Consider the following 17,742-nt stretch of genomic DNA (forward strand, 5'->3'; position numbering starts at 1 on the left):
ATTGTTGAACTATTACGTTGAAAATATATGCTGGAATGTTCAATAAGATAAAGAGTAGAGATTTTGACATTTGATTAGTAAACAGAAATCTGAGTGGTCTGTAGGGTACAGTACTTTTGCACTTTAACTTTGTTTTTGCACTGTTTTACTATATATACCTGATAGCTTTATTTGTCTCTGACAGCCTAATAGGTAAGGCTAACAATATGTAAATAATCTATTGATTACTATCATAGCAGAAAAAGCCTTTTAATCCCAGCTGGTGAGTAGTCATTTTGGAAAGAAATTATGGAGCTTGTGCTACAGTACATGCATTAAATTCAAGCCCTCAACATACTGAATGTCACTCCATTCTCAAGTGCATGCTTTCATCACACAAAATCAATGGCACACTTATTTTATGTTGCAAACGATGACAGGAGTTTCTGAAAGGTTGATTTGATTTACATGTTTAATAAATAATGTTACATTTTTACTATGCTCTTTGCAACTTTTAAATTCCTGATTTTCCAACCATTTAGTTTAAAAGAGTAAAAAGTAGATTCCAATGTAAATTCAAATTTCTTATCAGGATTGCCTTTCTTTTTTTAAATAAGTTACACAAAAGAATTATATATTAATGCAATATACAGTAGTTAGATATCAGATTAACTAAATTTTTATCATATTCAGTAACACACACAGGTACTAATGAATAAATACATATTTTGGTAAAAGTTAGTTTTGCAATGAGTGGGGAAGGGTCTGAATCTCAGTCTATTTTTTTATCCCTGATGTGTCTCCTTTGGAAGGGATTTCCTTGAATTCCTGTGTAGTCACAGAAAATGACAAGGAATCCCCCCACTGGGGCACATAAAGCAATATCACCACTTATTCTTAGAAATATAGGTTTTTGTTGCTATCTATGTGGCTCCCTTAGGGGGATTTTACATTAGTTCCTGTGTGGTCACATTGTCCAATTACAATGGCACAGAGGTCATTACAGACACTTTTATTGTACAGGGGTGCAGGCAGGGCACATGTGGGAACCTAACTTAGGCCCTTAGTCCCTTATTTGTGGTAACAAGGTGAAACCAAAATTAGAAAGTACACAGAAAAAGTTTTTTGGGTAAAAAAGGTTGACAAAAGGATTTTGTGGCATCTGCTGTTACACAAATACTTTTTTTAAAGGTTGGTGGTGAGTGTGAAATGGATGATGTGTTTCAAGTTTCTTTCACATTTGCAGTAATGCTTACTGTCCTCTGAAAAGTGATCTGTGGTGTATTGCTTCAACGAGTGGTATAGCAGCAGCTGACAGACGTTCATGAGGTGCTACTGCCGCCTCCTTTTTTTTTTACATTGCTGAATGGCAGTTAAACATTGTTGGACTATGCTGCTACTGCGAGCAAGTTTGGCAGGCGGTGCTGTCTGTCAAACTCTGCAGGCTCCAAGCTATCCATTGAGCTCAGTGCCTCTGACAAGAAGTGAGGAGAGGCACTGTGAGCTCATCCTCTCTGTCTGCTGCAAACAGAGTGTGCCAGCTTGTATTTAAACTGGCAGCTCTGTATGTAGCTTCTGACAGGCTGCGCAAGGAACCCCGGATCTCCAGAACCATAGGTGATAGGAGCCCCAAATTTTTACCAGTAATGGGGTAGACCTTCATACCCCCTAAATTTGGGCTCTATGTGACCCCTGGTTGCCGAGCCATGACCCTTGAAGTCAATCTTTTTTTTGTTTTATTTTTGTGATTTTTTTTTTTAAATGGGCCTATCTTAAGGTAAGGGGCCTGGAGCTGCAGTTTCAATAGCCCCTATGTTAATCTGGCCCTGGTAGCATGAGAGGCATATACTGTAGGTCAGTATAAAATTGTAGAAAAGCATTCAAAAATTGCTCTGTTGAAGTGTGGAGGGCTCCGCTACCGTCTATGATCCTGCTGATAGCAAAGGGTTTGTAGACTGGTTTCGCCAAACAGGCAAGCATAAGCCCATTCTTATCTCCCAATTCAAAAATATGTTGTGCTGGTATAGTATCTTTTTATGAGTTTTGTTTCTCAAATCAATGTTATAAGCTCTTTGGACGTCTGTCAATTGGTGGTAGTTGTGTGCGGACAAGTCAGAGACATATAGGTTCTCCAGCTCCATCACCCTTTGGGACAGTAAGGTGAGATTAGTATCACTGCCCTTTTTTCAGGTCCCGTACCAGAGATATATAGGAAGCCCGAAACACCCCCTTAATTGCAAGCTTGCTGAGACAGCAGGATCATCATTCTGCCAAGAAGACCTCGTGTCATCACGTCATTTGTACAGGACCATGGGATCTAAAAGCCAAAAAGGATTCATGTACCACGTATGCATGCCTGAGATGTTATCTATACAGAATTGTAGCTCCAAAGGAGCATGGTCCAACAGCGCTGTAGGGAGGTAGTGGATGTCAACAACTTTACTCAAACTAAGTAGTAGTAAAAAACATATCTAATCTAGATAGCGTCCCATGAGAAGCAGAATGACATGAATATGTTCTCTGATCAGGGTGTATCCAAATGTCAACAAAGCCATAGCTGTCTGTCCAATCCTTCAAAACAGTATTGGAAGTATGAGTACCTCCCATTCTTTCAAGTTGGGAGTCTAATACAGGCATACCCCACTTTTAAGTACACATTTGGGTTTATTTACTAAAGCTGGAAAGTGCAAAATCGTGTCACTTCTGCATAGAAACCAATGAGCTTCAAGGTTTTATTACCAAAGCTTAATTGAACAAGCTGGGGTTAGAAGCTCATTGGTTTCTATGCAGAAGTGAGCCTGATTTTGCACTTTCCAGCTTTAGTAAATAAACCCCATTGTGTACTTAAAAGTGGGGTATGCCTGTATTGTATTAAAGTCTCCAGCAAGGAGAATGACTCCCTTAGCTCCCTTAGCTACTGAAAGTAATTTTGAGTACACACTATAAGTCTCTGGGAGTTAAAGGGGGGTGGCAAGTAAATGTTGACTAGAGTGTAATAAATGTCACGATATTTAAGCACAAGAATTATGTAAAATTATGTAAAAACCCTGGGGGTCAGTAATCACTTCCTCCACTCAGACCGCTAGGGCCTTTGTAATCAGTATGGATACCCTGCTAGAATAGGAGGAGTAGGTGGCATGAAAAGCATAGGCAATATGTGGATGTTTAAGAACCAACACTCTGGAGCCCATGGGGTAGGTTTCCTGTAAGAAGATTATCCAGGAACCAGTTTTTTCAGATGGCTAAAAACCAGCGACAATTTGAATTTGGAATTTAGGCCTCAGACATTCCAGGACACCATAGTAAGGTGTGTCAAGTAAAAGGTGGGGGATGGACTGGATAGAGTGCCATAGACCTTGGTCAACAGATTAACATAGTACCACAATGTGTTACACCACAAAGAAGTGTAATACAGGTGAGTCAATAGTACAGTATAAGTAATATCAAACCAGAACAAAAAAAAAAACCCTCCCCCCCACCTGGCCCAACACAGAGTTTATTGACAAGTAACAAAGTGAAACTTAATAAAAGTGGGGTGAAGAAGAATGTTTTTTGGCTAATAAAGCTAATGGCAGATACCAGTGAGTTTTTTTTTTCTTAGGCAGGACTTTCAAAAAATTAGAATGGCTGACATGTTCACGTTAAGAGGATGATATATTTGTGTTGAGAAATAAAATATTGTATCCAATTTACCATAGGCTTCATTTTAGAGTTGCCTTGTGTGCCTTCTATGCTCTCACTTATCTGAATGAATTAATCAAGAAGACTACGGCATACTGGTGTGTACAGCATTATTAATCATTTCCACTGGAACAACAACATCCTGTGTTCACATGGAAAGATGATTTAGACAATATTTGTCATTTCTTGAAAGTTTTCTAACATTTTAGACATCTCAATTTATCCTTCTTTATACTATATAACAGAGGAACATCAGCTAGAAAAATATTCAACCAAAAGTGCTACTACTGGGATTATGAATATATGATAATCCAATATGCTATAGAGTATGTATAATATTATATATTACAGGCACAGTAATAAAGAATTTACACTGTTGCAGCTTAGCAGGCATTTTTTAGTCTTTATAGAGTAAATCCACTTTTGTGGAGAAAAACAATGCCTTTTGGGTGATCAATGTACATTGCAAGGATTTTAACAAACTTTGTGGCAAATTACTTTCTGTTTTTTTCTAAAAGAATAGCTCTTTGTAAGATGTCTTTTCAGGGTTGATTCTGAATGGGAGTGACTAATTAATTACAAGCAGCTGATGCACTTTAAGGGTTCTAATGAGAAAAGTTGTAGTGTCAACATTCCTTCAGAGGTGAATAGCCCTTACTGAGTATCCTACAAAAAAATGCCTAAAACCTGGCTTGCATCTTAGTGCAGATTTTTTCACAAAAGCAGGAAATAACATTTTTGGGGGGCATTTCATACCCCAACTGAAAATGTAGATTAAAAAGGAGAGATCGTTTTTAACAACATTAGATTACAATATGGCATATGTAACAATTAGATATGCAATTTTTTTTTTTGCTATATTTTTACCAAAAGTGGAGTTAGTGGATATATTTTTACAGTATGTTTTTGGAACCTTCATGTATACAGTTTTCTCAAGTCAATCATATTTTGTGAATTGGTTGCAAAGCTTCTTACCTGGAGATCCTGTCACTAACAGCTCTTACTGGTGCAGGCAGAAATGCTAAACCAATGTCTCGCAATTAACAGCAGCTTTCTCAACCTGCCATGTGTGCTCCTTCACTTGGCCATTGGGCTGCCCATCTGACCTATTTTAGAATAATTTGCTATATAAGACCACCTGAAACCATATTTTGCTTTGTGGTTTTGGGTCTATATATTAACAAGGAGTGCACTCATATTATCACTGCTTTAGTGTGCCAAATTTTTGTCTTGTAAAGTATGAAACTATTTCTAGAAACAATAACCATCAAATACATTATCTAGATCCAGTTTACAGCCTCATTACCATGAACTTTGGCTAAGTTAGTGTTGCAATATACAGTGGGTACACTGGAAGACATTATTGGGTTCAAGGCAGATTACATATAATTAGGGCTAAAACCTTCTCCTTTAAAAAATCTAGCTATGAATATACTGAAATCAGCACTGGGCATTAGGAGCAAGTACCTTTACTTATGTTACTTTTTACAATTATTTGCACTATGTTAAATTTTCTTTTTTTTTCAAATTTGTTTAAAAGAGACATTTTTGTCATGATTGAACTCATGCCTAGGTTCATAACTCACTTAGTAGTAATCCTTGTCCTTACAAGCCTGTGGTTACTGACCTAAAATATAAATGTTAGTTTCTGATCTTCTGGTTACTAAATTAAAAGCATTTTATATAGTGTAAGTTAGTGGTTGCCAATTATACAGCATACTTTATCTTTAGTTTATTTTGCTGTAATTGCATTCTCATGTAACTGCACTTACTCATATCTACAATAATTCATGTTTTAACATTTTCATGGTCAATTTGCATTTTTTTAAACAATATATTTAACATTCAAAAGCATATATTTACATTTTTCTCATTTTATTCTAATTTAATCAAATTTTTATGTCAGCCTTGTATGCATATATATGGCTATATCTAGAGGTACTTATTTTGCTTAGAAAAATAACTTATTTCATTTTTTGTTACTTGAGACCTGACTTCTCTGTCTTCTTGGCTAGGTCTTGCCCCATTGCCATCCTACTGTCCAATAAGAGCACAACTGTGGTCATTACCAGCATTCTTTTGGACTTGGTGTAGGCAGGTGGGCAGTTCTTAGTCAATCAACTTTTCAAAAGAAACAACTAAAAAATATTTGTCCACACAGAATTTTTTTCTGGATAACAAAGGTAATAGTGAACACGCTGTGGTACCTGCTCTTAGGCAGAAAAGTTACTTAAAAAAAAGTTTATAATAGCTGAAATAGTCATTTTTGGGTTATTTTAGGAAACATCCAGAGGCACAGAGAAGCGATATCCAAATTTTGTAAGATGAATCTAAATGGGCAAAAATAGGGACAGGGCTTGATAAGCAGTACTGAATTAAAGTGGCACTAAACTATGCACTGCCTGTTCCAAACAAATAGAAGTGAGGGAGGAAAGAAGAGGACATTACAAGAAGGCAAAAAAAAAAAACAAGTTCATGGAAAATATATTACAATTGTGATGTATATGGATTAATTTAGAGAATGACACGTTTTGACGTTTTGTGACACTTTAAGCTATCAAAATCTTACTGTTTGTGAGCTTTTAGTGCTGAATGCTAAGGCTTCCTTCTTCCCTATGAAAAACAGTTTAACAGGAACAGGGATCTGAACAAATATACACCTGCAATGTCAATGACTGTACTAATTGTTAAGGTTACATCTAGGCAGACATGCTATGTAAACAGCTTTAGCAAGTACCTGAACACAGTAATGCTGGGTATATATTTGCTGAAAATCAGCCGGACTTGGCTGACAGTCAGTCAATGTGTACAACTGTCTGTCCAACAAAAGCTGTTCCAATAACTGGCTTTTGCTGAAGGGACATGCAGGAAAACCAGTGTCCGATCAGTGCTTGCAGCCATTGGCTGTGAGCACTGATCAGTGTTTTCTGTCAGAATACAAAAGCACAGCAGGGGATATTGCCACACTAACATTTCTTGTGTTGGTAAGGCAATCTGACAGTTTTTTTTCCGTTCAGCCACCTGGGTTGAAGGAAAAAAAAAACCTAGCAGTGTGTACCAGGCTTTATTAGTATACTTGATTTAACCCCTTGGTGAGGGTAAAACAAATGGTGATACCTGAACACAATTTTGCAACTTTGATATGTGTTAGTGAAACTGTACATATTATCACAACTACATAGTGAATCCAGGTGAATTATACCTTGTTTCTTTCAGAACAAATTTGGCTTTCTTCTAGTGGTAAATGGTAATGGATATCTACTGACTTTATTTATTATCAAAGAAAAACTAACCCAAAATAGCAATTTAAAAAAACAAAAAATGTATCTGTATATTTCTTGCTATTACTATAACATACCACCAAACAACTACCCAAAATAAGTGATCCTGCTGCTGACAATTGCAGCATTATCACATATCTGTATTTTATTTGTTTGTACCTGTAGTAGGGCCTAAAAACAATAGTTGTTGCTTTTTTATCCTACTTAAAAAACACTGACACAAACTTAAAAAATGACTCTGACTTTTCACTCCAACCTTTGACCCTGACCTTCACCTTTGATCTTTACATTGACGCTAACAATAACCCTGACAATGACCTAGATAAAACCTTGATCTATCTAATTTTCTTTGTTTTAAAAAAAAATATATATATATATATATTTACACACATTTATTTGTTTACATCTTTCTCCCATGCATGGAGAGAAAGATACCATGTATCTTTCTCTCCATTCAGAAAAGAAAGAAAAACATGGTATGGGCTGCACAGTGACTGATCACTGTGATACTCAATCAGAGGCTATCATAGCAATCAATTGACTGGGAGCTGAAAGCCCCAGGTTCCGATCATTAATACAAGACCCAGGGCTTTTGGTGAGAGCCTAGTCTCTGTGCTGGGAGCTCGTTGTGAGGTGCACTCCCAGCACAAAGACAGGTATGCATATATATATGGCCTCATGAATAAAGACCCACCTCCATGAGGCTGCATATATGTGTACAGGCGGTGCAAGGGGTTACATTTCTATACACTAATTTGTTCCTGCTATCCTGTATAGAATAGTTGCAAATGATTGAATTTGACTTGAATTTCCTATGATTTACCATGAGTTCTAGTTTTAGTTAGTCAGCACTATGCTGGTTGTTAGAAAAAAAAATCACCTTTGACTCAACCAATTGGATGCAGAGGTTTCAATTTTATAAACTTTTGCATGTGAGCAGAGTTATTTCATATGACAATAAATGCTGAAAAGTGCAATTATAGATATAATAAGTATTGATCCAATGTACTTTTTAGATGTTAGCTAGTTACCTAGTTTTCGAGGTGACCGTAGGGATGCATATAATAGACTGAAATGTCTCTTACTAGTTGCTCCATAATTATGACATTTGTGCGTGACCTACACTGCAGGATTATGAAGCATTTTCATAGTATAGTATAGTATGAATAGTTTTAACTAAGGGCTCCTTAAGTAAAATGCATGCATTATCATGCCTTTTAATATGGTAGTTGTCCTACTTTATAAAAGACTTTGATTTAATTGGCTTGATTGGTAAAAATTAGGTCAACACACCCAACATGCGACATGCAGAACTGTTTTTAAAATGGCGCAGGGTACTGAATTGGTGGGAACTCTACTGAAAACAATGTTTTTTTTATCTTAAAGTGGTTGTTACCCCCTCAAAAAATCATGCTCCTGTCTCTTTAGGGCATGAGCTATAGCATAATACTTTTGCCTAGTCAATAGACCCTTTGTATCTTCTACAGTACCTGGTTGATCCTGCCTGGTCCTGACTTCCTCCCCCCTCAGAGCTGACCACATTTATCATGGCTGCTGATCCATAAAGCCGTGGTCAGGATACATGCCTCCATCATCTAGTTTCTCTCCTGTGTGTCTGTGTGTCTCTGCAGTTCCCCCCTCCTCCCCCTCCTCACTCGCTGTCAGCTCTGTAGGGTGTAGTGAGAATACGATCTCATGACCCCTCCCCTATCCTTTCCTCTTCTCTCCTCACAGCCCCTCCAGCCTTCATTCACTGACTATACTGTTTACCTAAAACAGAAGGGAATCTCTGCCCCCCCCACTTGACTCCCTTAGATCGGGATACAGAGCAGAGAGAGGAGGTGACCACAAATGAGCACAAAGAAAAAAGGTATTTAGGATTGGAAAAAATAAAAACAAACCATACTGCTTAATGAACAAACACATGGAGGCTAGATCAATTTTAGCCATTTGAGTTAAAACCACTTTAATGCATTTGGCTGCTGTGGAAAATACAGCAAATTGCAAACCAAAACATCTGGTGGGAATTAGCCCTTAAGCATCCATGTATGTGAAGGAGCAATAGACTTCTTGACAACAAAAGTAACAGAAAGGAAACTCCATGTTTTTATGAAAATATTCTCCTCTGTGGTTTCAAATCCATAAGGTTTACTTTAAAGGCAAGCCAAAAACCATCACTTTCAATGCAATTTTAATGGCATCAAAAACTTCTACTTGACTTAAACCCTTTCAGTGCTAGATGGTAATTGAGAACTGTAATAGCTGAGCGCATACAATTGTGGAAACTGAATGCATGTGAATTGATACATTATTTATGTCACAGTGTTTTTGTACTAAACATTTTAACATGCTGTAATAGCATAAATGATACTTAAGGCTGTATTCATTTTTATTTGTTGTCTTGTATACAGGTGAATCTGGTGTTGAAGAGTGGTCCCAATGGAGTACATGTTCAGTTACTTGTGGTCAAGGGTCGCAGGTGCGAACCAGAACTTGTGTACCACCTTACGGGACACACTGCAGCAGCCCCTTAAGAGAAACAAGGGTTTGCAATAACACTGCCCTCTGTCCAGGTAGTGTTAGTAGCAGATCTATACAAATTTGGATGTTGTGAATATGTATAATGCCAAAACGTCAATACAAAGTTTTTTCTTTTGCATATTTTAAGTATACAGTCTATTATTACTTAGAATTTAATAGGAAAAATGTCAGTTATACATTTTTGAAAGTCAACATGGTCATTCAGTATACAAAGTCATTTTATTTTCAACACTGAGTATACGTAAATCATAGAAAATGTAGTACATTTGTTTGGCCATCAAGGGGTACATTAAAGGGGTACATTTATCAATATTTTTGCATGATATTTGTCCATAATTTGCTTAAAATGCATTGGCGAACATTCACCGATGTATAAAGCCAAATTAGTAGAGATTCATCCAAGATTAATCCAGATTCAACCAGTGGAAACGACTTTTTCTGACATTCAACAACATCTGTTCATCAATAGAAAAATATCTTTACTGTAACATTAACCCTAAGAAATAAAAAAATGTATGTCAACTTCCCAGTATATTCACATGGCATTCTCTCAACCTATTATTTTTCTAAAATTCCCCTGGTTTGAGGTTTATTATCATTGCATGCTCTAAACTAAGCTGTATTAAAAATGCAATGATTGCCTAAATACTGAACCCATGTCTTTAATACATTTTCAGCTCTTACAGTTATTTTTTTTTTAATAAACAATAGTAATAAAAAAAAAAAAACAGCATGACTCCAATCTTAGAGCCAAACATTCTATTCAGTGGGCTGGCTAGTTGAAAGGTATTCAGACTAGTATCCCCGAGCAATTGAATGGAAAACCAGTGGGTGCTTTGAGAGAAGTTCTTTCCAAAAATTGGTTTCCTCCCAAAGCACTAGTGCTTGATGCTAATGAGTGCTGGGCTCTTCAGGAGCTACAGAACCCAGAATGGGATGTCAGCAAGGAATTTCTTGTATATCACCTATCTGTTCCTCCCTGAGGGACAATTTTATTGTTGCTCTCTTCCTTGTGACTTGGTTTTTGGGTTTTTTGGAGTTTTAGAGTTCTAAAAAAGTGAAAAATAAGGAAAATATTTTAGAATCTCATTTGGGTAAACACCTACTAATTATTCACTTGGCAAAATGCCCAATAAATCATTGATAAATACTATATACTCCAAAGTCTTCACATTGCCAATAAATGGTCAAAATTTAAAGGAGCTTCACTTTGATTCTAGTGGAATGACTTCATAGTTAAAACCTATGCGCAACCTAAATAGCAAACATAAAAATCAGCACAAGGGACATAAACACAGTCACAGCAGGATGTGTCCTTTCTGCTGATACTTCTTTTAGGTAAAATCTTCTTTATCCATGACCCCCACCACCACCACTGTAATCTTCCAATGTGATGAGGCTAATAGAACTAATGGCTGTCACAGGCTCTCTCTCATCAAGAGAGCCCAACTATGACCACCTTTTCCTCCCAGCTCCATCATTTATAAAAGATGTACTACAGCTTCTATGAATGAAATAGGTTGTTTGAATGGAGGAGGCAAACCTTTCGTTCATCCACCCATCCTACATTTATAGATCACTTTCCATTCATAGGAGCTGCATGGCTTCTATGAATTTCACAGCTGGGTGAAAAGGGCAGACATAGGTTCTCTTGATCAGAGAGTTCTTTTAATTTCCACTGCACCAAAGATTACAGCAGCAATGGTGGGGTGCATAAACAGTGGAAGATTTCACTAAAAGAAGAGGCATCAGCATAAGGAACACATCCTAATTACTGTACTGTACTGTGTTTTGTACCTTGTGCTGCTTTTGTTTTTTTTTTTTGGTTGCACCACACCTAGGCTTTAAGCTCCAAATGACCTTGTTCTATAGCTCTTTCCAGTGTTAGTACTATATTGACCACTGGAGCACTTTCATTAGACAGGTTAATTAAAGGTGAGACTTGCCCCTGGCATCATGATAACCATGCTTCTCGATTTAATCTAGAAAGAAATAGTTCATAATTAACAAAAAACTGCCTATGAAGGTAAGGGGTGTCTGTAGATAAAAGCAAACTGTGCATCTCTGAGCACAGTTAAATAATGCCATTTACATACCTTAATGAAGCCTGAATGAAATACAGCAGTGATCATCAACCCTGTCCTCAGGGCCCACTAACAGGCCAGGTTTTATGTATTACCTTGGGGAGATGCAGACTAGAATACTGCAATCACTGAACAGCAAATTATATCACCTGTGATGTATTTCAGTTATCTTGCAAACCTGGCCTGTTAGTGGGCCCTGAGGACAGGGTTGATGACCACTGAAATATATGATGTTACTAGGATATTGCTAAAAGAGACCTACCCATTACTGTTCATCTCCACTATTATCTGAAAAGGCATTTTTTTGTAAAGGTGAACTAACCCTTTAAGATTTAAAAACACTGTAAAGTTTGCTTTATTATATTGTTGCTTAACCCATTTGAGCTGGCGCCTCCCGGGCCTTTAAGGGGTTTAGGATGCTGGAAGGCAGGGCGAGATTTAGGATCATGTGACTGCCGTGATTGCCTGCTCACATGATCGGAAAGTTCCCGATTGCAAGTAAGGATTGGGATCTCTCAGTTAGCCACCGGTAACTGTGCTGGAAGTGCACGCTCTCATCACAGCTGAATTTACACTAATGCGCACATATATATGACCACTCGGCGACAAGGCCCACTTGCCGAGAGGCCGCATATTTGCATGCGGCCGGTACGAAGGGGTTAAATATTTTGTGATGCTTGATGATATAATTTATTACTATTATTGCTTACCATAGCGCAGTGTTCTGCAGCTCTTAAAAAATGAACATTTTCAGAAAGGAGTATGATTCCAAATGTGTATACAAATGTATATAATGCATTTGCTGGTACAGCAGGCATGCAGCAATCATGGTTCAGTTAGGTATCAACTTTTATTGAAATATAAAAACTCGCCAGTCTCCAGCAAACTGTGACCAAGAGCAGTGAATGTTATTTTTAATTCTTCATATATTCACACAATGGTATTTTTAAGCCTTTCTGAAGTTTTAGGACTCATGCACGCTAGAACTTAAAAAAATGCTTTTATGTGTGTTTGACATTTTTTTCTGCCTTTAAATGCCCTTCTGTGTTAGCATATGTGTCCATGTACACATAGGCATTTACATGCGATTAAAGGCAGAAAAAAAAACCCAGGCCAGTGTGTTCAAAAGAGGAGCATTTTGCTAAAAAAAAAAAAAAAAAAATAGATAAGCCGGGCAAAAAATAAGTGCAAATACATTAATGTTATTACACAGTTGACCATGGGGGATCTATGGGGCATATTTAAAAAGCAGCAAATGTGACATTCACTAGACATTCCGGTAAATAAATGAATAGGTATACAGATGTGAGCAGAAAGTTTTCTAATATTTAATCTTCTTTTCAGTCAGTTTTCTGCATTGATGTTGTGATTAGACTAGCATACTTTGCTAACTTTTGAAAGCAGTATGCTAGGTGAAAAAATGCACTATTCTGCTTTTTATCGCTATTCTGATTACACGTGTAGACTTTGCTTACATTTTAAAGCTGTTTGTTAGGGTAAACCATGTGCTAAACACTTTAGCAAAATGATGACATAAATAAGGTTACCTGGTTTACATTTTACCAAAAAGAATAAATCATTCTCATTATATGTACCCCTAATATTACACATTTTGCAATACAATTTTTGAATCACTGAGTGAACAGGATTGTATTCATTGGTCCACTGGTAATAATATTATTCTGTTTTTGATGGTGGATCAATATTTACTTATTATGTAGTATTTTTTCAACGATTCTTAAAATGTTATCATTGGGGGTTGGGGTTGATTTACTAAAACTGGAGAGTGCAAAGTTTGGTTGCAGCTGTGCATGGTAGCCAATTGGTTTTTAACTTCTTTTTTAACTTGTTCAATTAAGCTTTGACAAAAAACCTGGAAGCTGATCGGTTTCCATGCAGAGCTGCACTAGATTTTGCATTCTCCAGGTTTAGTAAATCAATCCCTAATTAGTAAAAAGCTACAACATATTAATTCTACTGTGTTTACACAATGATTATCAGCATATATAGATACAGTAAGTATTAACTCAACAAACACAATCTAGTAAGAAAATGTAGAAGAGAGCATAAATATTTTGTATATTTAACCCTATGATAGTCTAATGATCTTTCAATAACCTTGTCAGGTAATGAATGAGAACATAGGGAAAAGTAGGTGGGAAATCATAACATAGTAAACCATATTAACAGTCAAAAGTCTATTGACATACATCAGATAAGTATATTCATGGGTGTGGACATTACATTTCAGATTGCATAACCACTTAGACAATGCTAAATTAAATAGTTGTATAGGCAATTTTAAAGAGCTACAATTTTTACATAGAATATTGCAAATGTACGTCAGTAAATAACTTCCAGCAATCTTGGGGTTGTGCATTTGGTTTTGAAGCTAATACTTAGTGGATAATAATGTAAATGTGGAAGGGAATAGGTCTATTCCTACATGTTCTGTAGAATAGCAAGTTCTAGTGTGGGGGCTAAAAGAGTCAATGCACGTTCAGGTATAGGTCGGATCACTTGAATCCAGTAGGAGCATAGTGATTTACAGTGGCAGAGTAAATGGGAGAGTGAGCCACTAAATCCACAGTGTCTCCAGCAGTGGGGATATTGTGCAAGGTAAAATGTTCATGCCTAATATGGAGCTATATTCCATCTATGGATCCCTCTTTATAAGAGTCCCAGTGATTGGTGTAGGAAGACCAGATAAATTGCTTTTTTTTGCATGGATTCTGGGAATTGTTTTCAGTTTCCCATTTAATTAGGGTAACTTTGTGTTGAGAGATGGAGAAGTTGCTCCAGACAAGGCCTTTAAGATTTATTGGGAGCATGGATGGATATTTAAATGTAGGGAGGGACAAGCCCACTTTGACAGCTATAAACAATGAATGTGGATTATTGAATTGTAAAGGTGATGTCTCCATAATTGGACAGAGTGTATCTGGTGAGAGTTTCTGCCAGTATTGTATGTGGTCAAGCAAAATATCCCTGTAGTAATGGTGTATTTTTGGGAAATCCAGTCCTCGCATATGCTTGTGCCCTGTAATTATGGGACATGCACACCTACATCTTTTACTATTTCAGATTGTGGGATATTACTATTTCAGATATTGGGACTGTTTTACTAAAGGCGAGTGGGCTGTTCACTTTCGTTAAATTATGTGCAAGGAAAAATACATTTTTTTCTTATAGTTACCACATTCACTAAACTAAGAGGAAAATTCACCTGAAAAGTGACAAGCCTTTTAGAAATAGGAGAAATGTTTTATCGCTTAGGTCATGTATTTGCGAGGTCATGGTGGAAATCTGCATTCCCAAGAACCTAATTGAAGTAGGTACCCAGGTGTATGGAAAATTGTGTGTTATTTCACAGTTTAAGGTATACGTAAGCCTAATTTGAGATTTTGTCTGATTCAATTTATAGTAAGAAAATGCACTAAAGAGGATAATAGTGTTTTGGATTTTTTTGCAGGGGGGGAAAAGGTTAGGACACTATGAGGATGACATCATCAGTGAATCAGATGACTTTATGGGATTAATTATGCATTTCTAGACATTTGATGTTGGGATTAGTTCTGATGTGCTCTGCTAATGGTTCCATTATCAATGCAAATATATAATATAGATGAAAGAAACATTTTGAACTATTGCAAAAACAAACAGAATGTGTGTACCCACAAATGTTGCTCAAACCATTGGTTATTGGAAATTTTCTGAACGCATGCCTGCAGAAAATACTCTAGCTAATAGACAGGCATATAGTGACATAATAGTTGACAGTATCCAGACAGGGAAGCCAAAACTTGTGTAGTACTGCCCAAAGGAATTCCCACTGTACTCTAGCAAAAGCCTGCTCTGTATCAAAAGAGAGGAGCAGAGAAGGCATTTTCTGGAGCTCCACTAATTTTTTTAGGGTTGATCAACCTCGTGGTGCTGTCCAGAGCTTGTCTCTCTCCTTTACAAACTCAGCCTGATCAGGGGCTATCAATTTAGGTATTATGTGTAGTAGTCTGTGTGCAAAGGCCTTGGCATAGATTTTTATGTGAGAGTTAAGGAGCAAAATACATCTAACTTTCTTTGGTTAGGAGGGATCTTTTTCTGGCTTCAGGATGGTCACTATCACTGCCTGTAACATTTCTTTTCAAAAAGAGACAAAGGATGCAGCCAAATTGTATAGATGTGCTAGATAAGGTGGAAGTGTAATTTTATATTGCTTAAAACATTGTTTTGGAAATGCATCTATGCATAAAAATGTATGGCTCAGTCAATGGGGGTTATTTATGAAAGGCAAATCCACTTTGCACTGCAAGTGCACGTGGAAGTGCAGTCGGTGTAGATCCGAGGGGGACATGCAAGGAAAATAAAAAACAGGATTTTAGCTTGCACATGATTGGATGATAAAATCAGCAGAGCTTCCCCTTATTTCATATCTACCCATCAGATTTACAGGGACTGCACTTTCAAGTGCACTTGTAGTGCAAAGTGGATTTGCCTTTCGTAAATAACCCCCAATGATTTGGTGGATTTCTTGAGGGGTAAAAGCTTGAGATATTAACGATAGTTGTTCCAAGGGGTGGGAGTGAGGGGAGGTCAATGGCCTTAAAAAACTATCTCTAATGATTAGTTATGGTTTAGTTGTGTGAAGGTCTTTTTAAAAATTAAATAAAAAACTGTAATATTTGCTACATAGCAAAAAAGAGACTTTTATGGCCTCATCCAAAATATATAGAAAAAAATAGTTAATAATTGGTGAGGAATTCTCCAGCTACCTAAAAAGTCAAACTATAACTGCACAGCATAGAAGACACAAGTAACTTACAATAACATACCACCTTTATTATACAAAATTAAAAAGATAAAAAAAAAATACATATGATACCCCATACATATTAGGGAAATAATACCCTCTGAATGATGTCAAAATAGCACACCTATACAGACTAAGATGGTATCATTCCAAATTAGGTGCAGTATATATTCTTTAGTGCCTGTAAGGTCAACACATTTCGCCAAATATTTGGCTTCTTCAGGACCCAGACAAATGGAGAGGTTAGTATAGTAACATAATGATTAATCATTGACCAAATAGTGGGATATTTTCAATAAGCATGCTCATACCGGTGAATCCATTGGGTGGAGCATCCAAGCAACAATGCCCCAAGTGGGCAAAGGGGCCACAATATCCACACACTATTGGGTGGCCAGGACTAAAATCTAAATGAGAAATACATGAATGAAGCCAAAGTGATTAAAACACTTCTCCTAATCATGATAATGTAGCCCATATATGTGCTACTTACTCAAATAAGGTGAGAACTATAAAAAGGACAGAAGAAGTGTGATAGGAGTCCTGTCCAAAAGTAAGTATATGGAACTCAAAATATAGGGTAATGGCATTGCCACCGGTAACTGATATAGTGCTCTAGAAATAAAACATATGTATATTTGTAAAATATATTGGAAAATTGAGCCCATAACATGCATCTATATGTAGCAGAACCCATATGTAGTACATACGTGGCCTTATACTCACATAAAGTTAGACAGCAAAGCTAGTCAGGAAACCCAGATGTGCCAATATGGGATAGATGTATTATAACAGCCAATATGCCTTATGTATGAAGTTGTGGATCTCCCTTTTAGATATAATTGCAGCCACCATCTAGGAAAACAAGTGTATAAAAAAACTAAACAGGAGTATTTGCTATAACAATGTCCACCAAAACATGATCTCCATAAGTGATGCATGTAACCGAGTGGACTCAAAAAGCAAAACTGGGGGGCATGGTGACTGCCCAGCGTAATGACCGCCTGATCCAGGAGCTTCCCACACTTACCGGGGAAAAGCAGCTTATTTGAGCCCTAGACGCTACTCAGCCAACTTATCTGCCTCCACTCGGCACATGAAGACCCGTGCCATGTCTCACAGAAAGAGAGAGACACCGCAACCCCATAGGTTATCGGGTTTTTTTCCTTCAGTGTCCTGTGGTCCACAACAAAATGGCATTTCCTGAAAATCGTGGCCCATGACCAGACCTCTAGTGGTGGCTTCATCTTACCATGGCCCTGCTGCATTGACTGCAGTAAGCTCAGGTACATCCACCTCCACCTTTACCAGCCCTGTCAAATCCAAACCCTGCAGGGACCCTCCACAGCCATGTGAGGAGGATATGCGG

The 17,742-nt window shown here is 37.3% G+C and overlaps 1 protein-coding gene across 4 annotated transcripts in view; it reads left to right on the forward strand.

Annotated features, from left to right (window-relative positions):
- The window catches only part of ADGRB3 (adhesion G protein-coupled receptor B3), a 1,384,867-nt gene that overhangs the window by 544,267 nt on the left and 822,858 nt on the right, over window positions 1-17,742 (forward strand). For 3 of the 4 annotated variants that reach the window (XM_073626736.1, XM_073626734.1, XM_073626735.1), the window contains exon 4: window positions 9,353-9,514. The exons of the other annotated variant lie outside the window; for it this stretch is intronic. In XM_073626736.1, coding sequence (XP_073482837.1) covers window positions 9,353-9,514 — 162 coding nt within the window. The remainder of the gene's footprint in view (window positions 1-9,352; window positions 9,515-17,742) is intronic. 4 annotated transcript variants of the gene reach the window in all.

This window comes from Aquarana catesbeiana, linkage group LG04 (genome assembly GCF_042186555.1).
Source record: "Aquarana catesbeiana isolate 2022-GZ linkage group LG04, ASM4218655v1, whole genome shotgun sequence".
Taxonomy (NCBI): domain Eukaryota; kingdom Metazoa; phylum Chordata; class Amphibia; order Anura; family Ranidae; genus Aquarana; species Aquarana catesbeiana.